Consider the following 12,973-nt stretch of genomic DNA (forward strand, 5'->3'; position numbering starts at 1 on the left):
GGGGGCGGGCATTTTCCTGGCATAACGGATAGGCGAGGCCAGAGGCGCTGATTGGCGTCCCCTCCAGCCAGTGAGAAACGGCGGTTGCTCTCAGGGCGTCCCCAGCAGCCAATCACAGGTGAAAGTCTGCGGAAAGGGTGGGACCTCAGGGTTTGGGGGTTGCCCGGGCGTGGAGCCGGCCAAGGATCCCGAAGGTAAGTGAGGAGGGACCGTCCCGGAACCCGGGGGTGCTGGGGGACAAGGCCCGGGGGGAGGGGAGCAGTGGGGGCACCTGGGGGGATGGGACGTGGAGCGGGGGGGGTTAGAGGGGAGGTCAGGTGGGGGCGGGGGGCGTTGGGAGCCTGGCTTGAGGCCCTGGGTGGGAGCCTGGGGACGGGTCATGAGGGGGTCGGGGAGCCCTGGGCCTCCTGGGAGTCAGAGACAAGCGGGGGCGGGTGGCCACGGAGTCACGGTGCTGGCTGAGCCTGGCGCCAGGGACCGAGGGGCTAGTTTGGGGGGATGGGGATGGGGAGGACAGGGGTCGCGCTGCCGCCTGGATGCAAAAGGAGGCGACTTTATCCTGCGACGGCCCAGCTCTGTGAGGTGGGTGGGATTTTCTCCCACATCCCAAGGCTGGCAGGGCCATACTTTGGGGGCGGGGGGCAGTGTGATGGTGCAGTGACCCAACAGCACTATGCTCTGAGGGGGCAGCAAAGCTACATGGAGCGTAGGGCCCCCCCCCCCCCCAAATGAGGGACTAGCCGCAGCTGCTAGAAAATGCAGCTGCCGTTCCAACCCTCATGTCTTGAGTCAGCATTTTTGATTCCCTAGGAACGCAGGAGCTACCATCCTCTGTCAGAAGGCTGTTCAATCTAAATTTGCCGTGCCCGGTCCAATTTGATAGGGCTGTCATATGAGCTACAGGCATTAATAACCTTCCCAAATATTTTCAGGGATCCCAGCATGGTCTTGTTTATATGACAACGTAGCGTGATCAAAACGTCATATCGACTTTGTCCTAGAGATCAAAGGATTTACAAAGGGCAAACTTGGTTCGTCAGTGTCCCTTTTTTCAAGTCATTAAAACATAACTTTGGCATTAAAACAGTCTTTGGGTCTGGTACAATGTTATAATGCAACAATTTTGTTCCAGGAGAAATTATCTACGAAATGGTAATTCCCCTCTGCTATTAGAACCATGCAGCTCAGAAAGGAAAACACTGCCATCCCCTCAAGGAAATCTGTAGCCCCAAGGTTTTTTGTTTTCAATCTCATTTGCTGGTCCAGTAACCAGGTATCCAATTATCTACCTTGTCCGTCATTGCTTTGAGCATCGGCTTGGCTATGAACATTTTGTCTTTGTTCATTAGAGTGAAATATATTGTGGTTCAGACTGCTGAGTGCTCCCGGCCGTATGGAACTCTTTACCTTTGTGTCACAGCAGTAAGAACCTCTCAACGTGCCATTGATTTGACTTTGTAAATTAGTTCAGTGTAATAGCTAAGGGAAACGGGCTAGAATCTTAGCTGTACTTTTGCCTAATTTCTAGATCTTGAGGGAAACATCATTGATGATAGTATACCTGTAAAAAATGTTTAATCTTAATTTAACCCATTTCTTCTTTTAAAGTGCTTTGTGGAATACAAATTGCACCCTGGCTGCATGTGCCATATGGGGGGAAAACTTTTATGTTTCAGAATAAATTGTTTATAATGATCCAGGGATCTTGAGTTTTACATCTTTGTCTTTTGTGAAGCTACCATCTGTTTGTTCTTTCACCCACTCTGTTGTTGTTCTGTATGAGAAAATAAAGAATAAATACTGAATTTCTGCCAAGGGCTTCCCTTTAAAGGGCATACTACAGATGGTTTAGGCTTGGTTTAGATTTTTGCTAGGCAAAAATAATCGTATTTCAAAACCTAATAATATACATGATTTCAGGATTGTTTATTCATTTAATTTAAAACTGGCTTTTTAAATAGTTCAGCCATTCACCTGCAGAATTGGCCGCCCAACCGTTGCGGCAGGATTTTCAGCCCAACCATAGCGACGTTGCAGTTTGGGCGTGAGAAACGGAAACTGACCCAGCTCAGTGAAATTTAAAAAGAAACCCACATAAATGGTGAAAGTGGATTTTAAAAAGTGTAATTTCAACAACATAAGGTACCCACACCATAGATGAAGTAATATTCTTCCAAGGTGGCTTGAATTAAAGCCTGAATCCTGCAGTTGGATTTTGATGGGTGCAAAGTTCTGCCCTTGTGGCTCCGATTGCAGGATTGGAACCTGCATTTTCTGCGTTTTACCATGCCTGGGTCTCTCAGATTGCGCCTCCTAAGGCTGCCTCTATTCAGTACGAAAGAGCCGGTGGCACTTTTTACAGCGTCATGAGTTTGCCCTGTGTCCTAACTTTGAAAATTTCCCTTTTCTCTGCTTACCTCCTTAGCCCCATTTGTGCAGACTAGCTATTTGGTTCCCTCCACTCTAGAGATGGCTGCGTGTTAGTGGTGAGTGACGTAATTCCTGTATGTAGACTGAAATGCAAGTTTGGGATGAAAGGTGCTCTATCGCATGCTCTAACTATTTATTTACATAGGCAAATATCATTTGTCTTGCTCCTTTCCACAGCTAGCGAGCTCAGGAACATGATTCTCTGGACACTGGTTTTTGCTGTTTAAATGCTGATATAACAATTAAAGTAACTATTTGAAGGACCCCAGCAAACTCACTTTTCAGAGTCCCTGGCAGGGGACATTCTCCAGGGAGACAAGATGAATATCAAAGCAGTCAAAGTTCTGTGTCTTCTGGGGGTCTTTTTCCTCATGCTGCTCGGGTCCCTCCTGCCTGTCAAGATAATAGAAGCAGATTATGAGAAAGCTCATCGCTCCAGAAAGGTCATTGCCCTCTGCAATTCCTTCGGAGGAGGGGTCTTCCTGGCCACCTGCTTCAACGCCTTGCTCCCCGCCGTACGAGAAAAGGTAGCTGTGGGCAAACTCACTGGGGTTTTGTTTTGCAGCTGTAATGACTCCAGATAGTCCCTTCTGTTCTGATGCGGGGATTTGGGAATGTCCTCTGCTTTCAGGTGATATTGCTTTGAAGATGTTGTCCGATATGATAACAGTGCCACAGGCCAGGGCTTCCCAGCATGTTCAGGAAGCTACCACTTTATCAGACCAAACCCTCTGCTCTGCAAGCTGGTGCCACACAGGGGCTTCTGCTAATCCCAGTGCTACAAGGGCACAAGCCTGGGCTGCCCTTAACCCCAGACTCATCATTGTGAGACTAGGCAGTGCCAGCTTCATTGCATATTAAAGTTTACACCATTAAACAGAAGCCATGGGAACCCCAGGAAGAGGCTGATCCTTAAAGCAAGGTGGAGGATCCTAGAGACCCAGTAACACAAGCCTGATGTACCCTGGTGGATGCCCGATGTTGGGTACCTGCTGTGGTTCCAGCCTTTACATTGAAAACGTTTAAAGCTTAGGGAGAAGTCCCCCATGTTATTTTGAATGGTGAATGATGCAGCCAGTTTCACTGCAGATTCCTTTCCCTTTGTTCCAGCTTCAAGAAGTTCTCAAGCTTGGGAAGGTGACCGCAGACTACCCCCTGGCCGAGACCATCATGCTGGTGGGCTTCTTTATGACTGTCTTTGTGGAGCAGCTCATCCTGACCTTTCGGAAGGAGAAGCCTTCCTTCATCGACCTGGAGACCTTCAATGCCGGCTCAGATGTCGGGAGTGACTCAGAATATGAGAGCCCCTTCATAGCATCTTCCAGAGGGCGCACGCTTTACCATGAGCGTGGCCACCACTCACACAGCCATGGCTTGAACGTCCAGGAGCTTTCCCAATCCAGCCCCTTGCGGCTCTTCAGCCTGGTGTTTGCCTTGTCTGCCCACTCCATCTTTGAGGGCCTGGCCCTGGGCCTACAGGAGGAAGGAAACAAAGTCATGAGTCTGTTCCTGGGCGTGGCCATCCATGAGACACTGGTGGCTGTGGCGCTGGGCATCAGCATGGCCAAGATCTCATTAACACTGAAGGACGCTGCCAAGCTAGCACTTACGGTGAGTTTGATGATTCCTTTGGGTATTGGGATCGGCATGGGCATTGAGAGCGCCCAGAACTTGGCCAGCAGTGTGGCTTCTGTGCTCTTACAGGGCATTGCTGCTGGAACTTTCTTGTTTGTCACCTTCTTTGAGATCCTGGCAAAGGAACTGGAAGATAAGAATGATCGCTTGCTGAAGGTCCTCTTCCTGGTCTTGGGCTACACGACCTTGGCTTTGCTCGTCTTTTTCAAGTGGTGAAGGCTGGAGTGACTGACAGTATACCCCGATTCCTCCCTGTTGTAAATGGTGCCGAGAACAAGACCCCTTTCCAGCCAAGTAGGGACACTGAGGAACATCACAGACTGGGAGGTGTTTACGCATCGACCTGGCAAAAGGGCTGCACAGAAAATAAGACTGGGGAGTGTCCAGAAAGAGGTTTTGTGTGGCATTGGAACAATGGGTTGTGGCGTTGGTGTGGAGATTGGTGGAGGTCATGGTGAAGTAACTGGTTGTAACATTACCGCCGAAGGGACCTTGTCTGCTGTGCATTCTGCTGTTTGTCTAGAGATCCCACCCCACAGCACAGGGTAACCTGACTTTATATTCTGTCGCTCCTGCCTTCAGTCTCTGGGCTCCAAGGAGGTGAAAAGTAACGGAGAAATCAAACTGAAAGCAGGCTGGGGTAATGGATCACAAAACAGCACTAAGCTGCTTGTGCCAGTTTCGTTTTGAGAAGAAACCTGGTTGGTGTTAATAACTGCCAAAAATATCAACTGTTCTGGGATACAACAAATGTCTTTTAGGTGAGATTTGAGCCAGGATCCTCTGCTGGCAGAAATTCTGTTAAACCACAAAAGGTCCGTTGAGTCGGTATTGTTCCTGAGAGATTAATCAAAGAAACAGGCCAGAGTCCTTTTTACCCCCATGTGTCGTGTTCCATCACTGTTGTCTGGCCCTTCATTGCACAGTCACCGATGTGAATCTCTAGGAGTTTGGGTAACGATCACTTTGAAAAACTTAGCATTAAAATCCAAAATCCTTTCCAAAGCATCCAGGGAGCTCTGGCCTCATGGTCTTGAGTTTGTAACAAACGGATGTTTGCAATTTCCAGAACACAGAGTTAGGGCACTTCAACTGTCTGAGGTGGATTTTGGTTTGTGGGGGACTCACCCTTGGATGGATCCAAAATGACTCTCCCAAAGCCATGTCTTCTTTGTGCTAACGTATTTGCTTCTCTCTTATACTGGCACATCTGTCGCATATGGTGACTGACGAGGACCAACTGATGGTGTCTGGCAACCAATATTTTAATTGCTACAGAACACCAAAGTTAATTAATCTTACTTGGAAGAAATGGGGAGGAGCTAATTATAGGCCTCAGGTGACCCCAGTTAGCAAGGGCCAGTTAAAATACAGTTTGGCATGATGTGCCAATTTGGTTCCCAAATACAGAATTGCTGGCAGGTGGCATTGTAAACGTTCTCTCTCTCGTAGCTAGCCACCGCATGGAGGTTTGCCTCCAGCGCAGCAGTCACAACCTACCCTGCTGCTTCGATCGCTCGCCCTTCATTCTGGCCTCTTCAGGGCTTTGATGGCAAGACAGGCCGTAATGACTTGGAGATTTCTGCGTGTAAAACATTCAATCAGATATGAAAACTACACAACGGCTGTAGAACACAAGTGGCGAGGGAGTATACTTGGGGGTCTTTGATGCTGTGAGATAGGATAGATTGTATTCTTTCCTGCTCTCCCACACTACCTTAGTATCAGGGAATCTATCAGTTTGGTTTGGATCTTGAATCATAGATTATCAGGGTTGGAAGGGACTTCAGGGGGTCATCTAGTCCAACCCCCTGCTCAAAGCAGGACCAATCCCCAATTTTTGCCCCAGATCCCTAAATGGCCCCCTCAAGGATTGAACTCACAACCCTGGGTTTAGCAGGCCAATGCTCAAACCACTGAGCTATCCGTCCCCCCAAATCGTCCTCACTGCTGGAGTGACTGAGACCGGGGGGATGAGTCTAGAAGTTCTGAGTTCAATTCTGGCTCTGCCATAGAAGCCCTGAGTGACCTTGGCTAGGTCTTTCCCCCTCTGTGAAAAGGGGCTGATGATATTTATCCTGCCTCCTGGGAGTGTTGTGAGAATTAGCCAGTTCATGTCCTGGCTGTGAAAGTGCTGAGTATGATCACTAGAAAGGGGGTGCGTGTGTGGTGAGAATGGACCCCAACGTGTTTGATGTGGGCTTTAATGTGCAGCTAGGCAGGTCACGGGCAGTTCACAGGGGATTGGTTTTATGTTGTTCATTTTGTAAATCAAAGGTGGGATGGGTATTGCTGCCGATTAATTGCTGCTTTTCTAAAGCTGGTCTGTGTCTGGCTGCAGACCGTTTTGTCCTGCATTGGCTCCATCCTGCAGGTAGGTGGCCAGAAGATTTGAGCACCTCCAAGACAGTGGAAGTGGGCGGCGTCTGAGTGCCCAGGTTTTCACTTGCCCATTTGTTCGAGAGCATTTTGTTTTCCTCCACTTCCACATTCAGGATCCTCCCCCGTCCTCAAACCCTTCAGCTGGCCAGGCAGGGCTCATATTACCACTGGATCTCAATGTGTGAGCGGCAGTCTCTATCAGACTGACATGTACAGGCCTGTCATTTCTCTAATGCTCTGACTGTGACTGGGGCGGTGTATTTTGGGGTGACATGAACTGGAGAAGCGAGGTGCAGAAGAGTTGGATCTCCCTTCTGTCATCAGCTCTTTCCTGTAAGAGGAGCCAAAATCCCAAGGTGGTATCCAGATTTGCATCTCTCCTGTGGCAAACCACAGCCACTGGTAATGGCTGCCTCTTTACTGGAGCTCCCATGCACCTCTGCCAGTGCTTGTAGGACACCCTGGTATTTGCTGAATGCTAATCAGAGCAAGGTAGGAGATGGAGTGCCTCCCTGTAAGTGATCCACAGCCTGAAGGATGCTCTCAAGCTAAATCAATAGCCAAGACTTATCCCAACAAAGCTCCAGTGAATTGCAGGAATGTGCCTACCCCAGTCCAAACCAGGAATAGATTTCCCGGCCCAGAAAGGTGCACTTGCTCAGTGGTACTTCTGAGTTAAGGGCCCTTCTCTGCAGAGTTTGTCCGAAGGAAAGAGCGAGAGTCCAGGTTTCCTTATCTGGGAAGTTAGCAGCATCTTCTGTCAGCATCCTTTCCCCACCCTGCTACTGCTGAGTGGGTGCCTGGCTCAGGAGTGCAGGCCAGATTGCTTACTCTCTGCTGGGACGCACAGGAAAGCTGCCCCGTGGCTCTGGGCATGTATTTGTGCATGTGCACGTGTGTCCCCCAGCCAGTGCTGCAGATTTCTTTCCATGGAACGTGGCTTTGATTTCATCTTGACATTCTCGTAACAAGATCACAGGACAGATTGCTGGTCTTTATGGACAGGGAGCTGCAAGGTCCAGCCCAGGCGCTGCACCATGCTGAAATCCTCCCAGTCGCATCAGATGGTAGAAGGGCCTTTGCAGCCGTTTACATTGACCGAGTTAAACTGGCGTAGGCGAGGGGTCATTCAGCTCCTCTAACTGAATGTCAAGCGCATAAATACCACGTAAAGGAAGGGCTCCTCCTTTCCAGCATGTGGTGAGTGATGTAGACCTGCACATGGATCACATCCAGCCCCCTGGGATGATGTTTGGTCTGCCGAGGTTTGAACATGTCTAGCTACCACTCAGCCTGTAGATTCTTGTATCAAGAATGTCTATACTGCCATTTCTAGCCCCGCAAGCCAGAGTCAATTGATCCAGGCTCGGTGCCTTGGCCCTGCAGGTTTTTCTTTGCAGTGTAGACATACCCCATGACACACAAAGAGACAATGGCCAAACTTAAAACTAGTCCTTGTAACAAGGAGAAATAACTGGCTTTAGTGCAGTTGCCTTCCCAACCCAGACTAGAAAGAATGGTGAAAGCTCAGGGAACTCGAGTGGCTATGAAAATGACACTCCCATTTTGAGCGACCTTTTTCGTCTCTCTCGTAAACGCTGGGTTTCTCCAAAGGGGCGTCCATTCGGGACTAGTGCTGTGGTTAGAGAGAGACCAAACCTGTTAGGTAATAGAAACATCCCCTTGGCAGGGCAGAAGGTGTGTCCTCCAATCAGATATCCCATTTTCACCTTCTGTTAAAGGCCACGTGACCTGTACCACTTTGGTGTAGATTTCAGTTTCAAAATAGCTTATTTTACAAGCGTAGGTCCCGATTCTGCAGTCGGATCTACACAGAGGGACCCTGCACTAGCACAAGTCTGATCAGAAAATCAGCCATAACGAAGGGAGAAACAATTGAGTACACTGTGGGGCATGATGAAGTTGTGATTGTTGTCTGTGTTGTGTGTCCATATGATTGTTGGTTCTCAGATGCACTGACTGACCCTACTTACCCTGCCTCTGTACCATATTTCATTGTGGTCTGAGGTAATGTGTTTTTCAGCTAGACAAATGCAATGAATTGAATAGAATAGAAGCGAAAATCCATCAGCTGCTCTGAGTTTAAGACAGCCCATTAGCGAGGAGGGCGCCATGGGAAGTGAATTTTTGAGCATACTGGGGTTCTTCAGTGCTTGTGTCACATCCTAAATGGATACGTGTGAATGTGGGCATGGTGCTGTGGCTGCCACATGCAGACTCCTCCTGGGAGGAAGACGCAGTCCCTGGTGATTTTTTTTAACCAAGGGCTGGGCAGACACATCTGCAGCCTTTATAAATGGCTGGGGGGGGGCGGGGGCGGGGTTGTAAATAGGAATGCTGGTGTCAGTATAAATATCTAAAATGGGACAGATCTGAATGTCCGTTAACATAGGTTAGAAAATCAGAGGCTATCTGGATTTAAATGAGTATTTAACCACTGGGCCTTTTTGGGTATTTTAGATTGTAGTTCTCTGACCTTCTGCGGATCCCTTTGTAAGGGGGAGGATCTTTTGCTAGCCCATCTGCCCTCCTGGCATCCAAGTCCCCCTCCCTGATCCTGACTGTCCCCTTCTGTGGCTCTGTCCGGAGAGATGTGTCTGTCTCCTAGCTGAGGGGTTGGGATTAAAATCCTAAAGCCAACCCTAGCTACAAGATTTTTTTAAAAGAACTCTGTGGTGTCCCAGGGGCATCTGCTCAGGATGGGCAAATCTGAGTGTACCCCAAGCTATTAGCAAAGGGCTAAAGGCATTTTCAGATTGTTTGGACACCACACACCCCCCAGTAGTGAGAGTGGGACTGATACAGCTTAAAATACTCCTGTGGGGGTTGCTCTTGTGCAAGAGATTGTGCTCACAGAAGAGGAAAGTGTACCCCTCGAGGGAACTGAAAGTCCTCCTGGTATGGACTGAGGTTTGGCACAGGAGGCAGTCCCAACCTTCAACACGTCGTCCTAGCAGGATTGATCGTACTTGTTAATATTCCTGCAGAAGGACCCCTTAGAGCCAGGCCTGGGGCGAGTGCTGGTCATTCATCATTCTCGGGTTCTAGGGTTCCAGCTGGGCTGATGGAAGGGGCGAGCCCTTTGCAATCAAGGCAGGTTTCTGTTTTGATAGACTTTGGGATTTAACTCCTTAAGAGCCACAAATTTGGCACATTTTGCAGGTGGATCAGGGACTGTCTCAGGTCAGACCTTTTCCTGTTAGTCTGCTGTGCTCCAGAATGATCCACCCATGTGTGTGATGAGAATATTTATTTAACTGCGCGGGCAACTTGCGGTTATTATTTGTACAGTTGTTGTTTTGTTTAGAAAAGCAGAAAGCTGACAACTGCTCCCAATAAACACTATGTTCTTTTCTTGATTTGTTTCATTCACTTGTTTAGTTCTTAATGTTTCTGGGCCGCTCTGCCTGTGACACCATGGCCCAGTCTGCTTCTCCGGATGCTTCTCCATGACGTACACATGGTGTGCATTTAGCTTGTGGGTAAGGGGCCCCGATACAGCCCGAGCCTTCCATGCCGTGATCCAGTTCCAGATTTACACCCTGGGCCTGGCTAACTGTAAAAGCCATTTGGGTCAGTTCAGACCTGATTTCTGTGGAGTTGTCTGCTTATTTCCAGTAGGAATTTGGCTTATGGGGGCCAACTGCTCGTTGTCTTGCACAGGTATTTATACCCATGCTCTGTGGGTGCATAAGGCCCCCATTCTCATCTGGGGGGTTGGTTTTACAGCTCTGCACTGGCATGACTGTCCCAGGCACAGGGCCAGGGTGAATTGACCCACAAAGTCTAGTTGAGTAAACCGAAAAGCAGCTAGGACTGTTGCAGGCAGGGTTGTTACGTGTTTGTGTTCTGGGAGTGCCTGAAACCTAGTCATGCTGTGCTAGGTGCTGTACAGACACAAAGCAAAAGACGGGCTCTGTCCCAAAGTGCTGACAGCCCAAGTATAGTAGTTGGGAAATATTCGCCCACTAGATCAGGAGTGGGAGCAAACCTCATCATCCCTACACTTGATCTCAGCCACCAGGCCAATGGAGATGCCCCGTGGAATCTCTGACATGCTTCACCCAGTGGGGTTCACCAAAGACAATACAGCCCGCAGGAGTCCTTCCGGCGGGAACCTTGGAGTGAAAGGAATGAGAGGAGGAAGAGCCCAGCATCCGTTAAAACGATGGAGGAGCCTTGATTTCTTTTTTTAATGAGTAACGGTTCAGCTCCTTCCACGCCAAGGGGCCAAGGAATTGTTCCGTACATGCTGCAGCTGGGCAGTGAGGGGGTGGGTTTATTATGCACCTAGGAAAGCCCCGTCTTGGCCCTGAATCATTGATAGAGGAAGAGTCTGTCTCCCCCAGGGGGTCACTGCCTAACATCCCTTGTAATCAGGGTGGGAAGCATCGTGTTCGCAGCAGGATCCTGTCACTTGCATCTCCAGGGAGGAGTCTCCCGAGAATGCGGCGACCCCTCCCTGCTGGCTCTGTGCTGTTACTCGCTTGTGTTTCTCAATGGGAGTCGTGCTGACAGCTGCGTGGGAGCCGCACTCATTCAGCGACAGCCAGGCTCCTCCGCTGGCAGCTATTAATAGCAGCTGCAGATTTTAATTGCTGTTGTGCCAGCATTCACATGAGTCATCCCACCTTCGGCTCCCATGCAGGGATTCGCAGAGAGGCGCTGAGCGGCCTGGGAATCCCAGTCCACCAGGATCGGAACTGTGGGCCCTCAGCAGAACAAGACCTGCCTCTGCATCTCCTTCTAGTTCTTTCTCGGTTCTTTCCCTGCTTCATTCATGAAGAGAGACTAGAGCCTCCTCCAGCCGGGTTGATCTCAGGGCCATTTTAAAGTCTTTCTGAGTTTTGAACAGATTTCTAAAAAATGGAGACTGGAAAATCCTCTCCGAGGCAAAGAAGGTGCGGGAGGCTGGGGGCAGCTTGCTGCACAGCTGGGCCAGCTTAGGGGTGGCCAATCTTCCAGGCTGCTAAGCTGGCTCCTTTCGGCAGCACTAACCCTTGTCCCTGAAGCTGAATGCAAATGAGGGGCAGACGGTTTCACTTAGGTGACCTTGTTCAGATTGAAAGCTTTTGGGGCCAGCTTTGTCCTGTGTTTGTACAGTGCCTAGCACAGTGGGCTCCTAGTCCATGACTCATAATTAATAATCCCCTTGCTTTCTCGGATGGGCCTGCCAGCAAGGTTACGTCTTTAGTACTCCTATCCAGTGAGAGGATGAAGGCCACCCAGTAATTTGTATGATGATAACAGTTTCTATTAACCTCCCACCTGGGACAGGTTTGAAGCAGGGCCCAAGAGGCAAGATATTGCACTGGGTAGCCTGGGCCAAGAGATCTCAAGGAGCCAAGACAGTGATCTAAGGATGCCGCTTGGCATAAACAGTGGGGCGGGTATATGCAGTGGCTTTGGCCTGGGACCTCGGCGCAAGATTGGGCCAGCAAAGGGTAGAACGGTGGGTGTTTAATTAAAATCTGAAGATAATTGAGAGGCAGCAGTTTTTTTATAAACAGTATGACAGGAAATACTTTTTTATGCCATGTTCAAGTAGCTGGTGGAACTCATTGCCACAGGATTGTGCTGAAGCCCGGAGCTGAGCAGGATCCAAGAGAACGTTCTGATGGAGAATGAGAGCAGCCAGAGTTACAACAGTAAGAGGGATTTGTTTAATAAATAAAAAAAAAAAAAAAAAGCTTGGAAGGACTCAAACGCCCCCCCGCCCCTGCCCCCATTCCTCCCCACTTCTGAACATCCCTTCTTAACTGTAACCCAGTAGCAGCTGTAAAGACCTTGCATGTAGAAAGAGGCAGCCCCGGTCCAAAAAGTTTATTGTCTGAATAGACAAAAGGTGGAAGGAGAAACAGAGGGAAGTGACTACCACTGACCTGCTGACAGACTTTAGGCAAGAGGTCAGACTAGAACTCGGGTCTCCTACCTACTAGACCATGCTGCCAGCAACTCTGCTCCCTGTAAAATGAGGCAGAGAACCCAGCCCCTCCACAGCACCTGCAAACCTTTCTGCTCCTGGTGAGGCTTGTAGTGCACAGCCTGAGACAGCGCTAGTGTGTTGGTTGTCACCCGCGTGCCATGTGAGGATGTTTTCTCCCAGGTATCACCCGGGCTGTGTCAAGAGTGGCCAGATGTTGTGATGCTGTGAGACCTCGTTGGCAAAGTTCCATACATGCTGGCCATACATAATTTGCATATATTTACAGACTTAAAGACCTACCCCCATAACATCTGTGTGACCTTCCCCTGCAACGTCAGAGACATTGGCCTGTTGGTGATTGGGGGCAATACACCAATACATTAATAGGAGTATTGGGATCAAATGAAGTGACGTGTCCAGTGAGTATAAATCAGCCCAGCTCTATTGACGTCAGCAGAACTGCATCCATTGACATCAGCTGAGGATTGGCCCAACACAGGCAGGCTATCCGGAAAAACTTCCTAGCACTGACCTGCATTAGACTGTGCAGTGACCCCCCCCAGGAGAAGTGGGGGGAAA

The 12,973-nt window shown here is 49.4% G+C and overlaps 2 protein-coding genes across 6 annotated transcripts in view; both read left to right on the top strand.

Annotated features, from left to right (window-relative positions):
• Positions 1-12,973, top strand: part of DIRAS1 (DIRAS family GTPase 1) — a 33,552-nt gene that overhangs the window by 124 nt on the left and 20,455 nt on the right. The window contains 3 exon segments of the mRNA XM_043536117.1: positions 2-148; positions 150-194; positions 2,445-2,486. Coding sequence (XP_043392052.1) covers positions 2-148; positions 150-194; positions 2,445-2,486 — 234 coding nt within the window.
• On the top strand, positions 124-9,827 carry SLC39A3 (solute carrier family 39 member 3). Of its 5 annotated transcripts, XM_043536114.1 has the most exons (5): positions 140-194; positions 1,133-1,273; positions 2,426-2,486; positions 2,608-2,957; positions 3,541-9,827. In XM_043536114.1, exons 4-5 carry the CDS (start codon positions 2,751-2,753, stop codon positions 4,279-4,281), a joined length of 948 nt encoding a protein of 315 aa, XP_043392049.1. In that variant the 5' UTR covers positions 140-194; positions 1,133-1,273; positions 2,426-2,486; positions 2,608-2,750; the 3' UTR covers positions 4,282-9,827. The 5 variants fall into 5 exon arrangements, with proteins under 5 accessions (XP_037741592.1, XP_037741593.1, XP_043392049.1 ...); XM_037885664.1 differs by lacking the exon at positions 1,133-1,273 and having other exon boundaries at positions 124-194; XM_043536115.1 differs by lacking the exon at positions 140-194 and having other exon boundaries at positions 465-1,152.

Source organism: Chelonia mydas, chromosome 25 (assembly GCF_015237465.2).
Source record: "Chelonia mydas isolate rCheMyd1 chromosome 25, rCheMyd1.pri.v2, whole genome shotgun sequence".
Taxonomy (NCBI): domain Eukaryota; kingdom Metazoa; phylum Chordata; order Testudines; family Cheloniidae; genus Chelonia; species Chelonia mydas.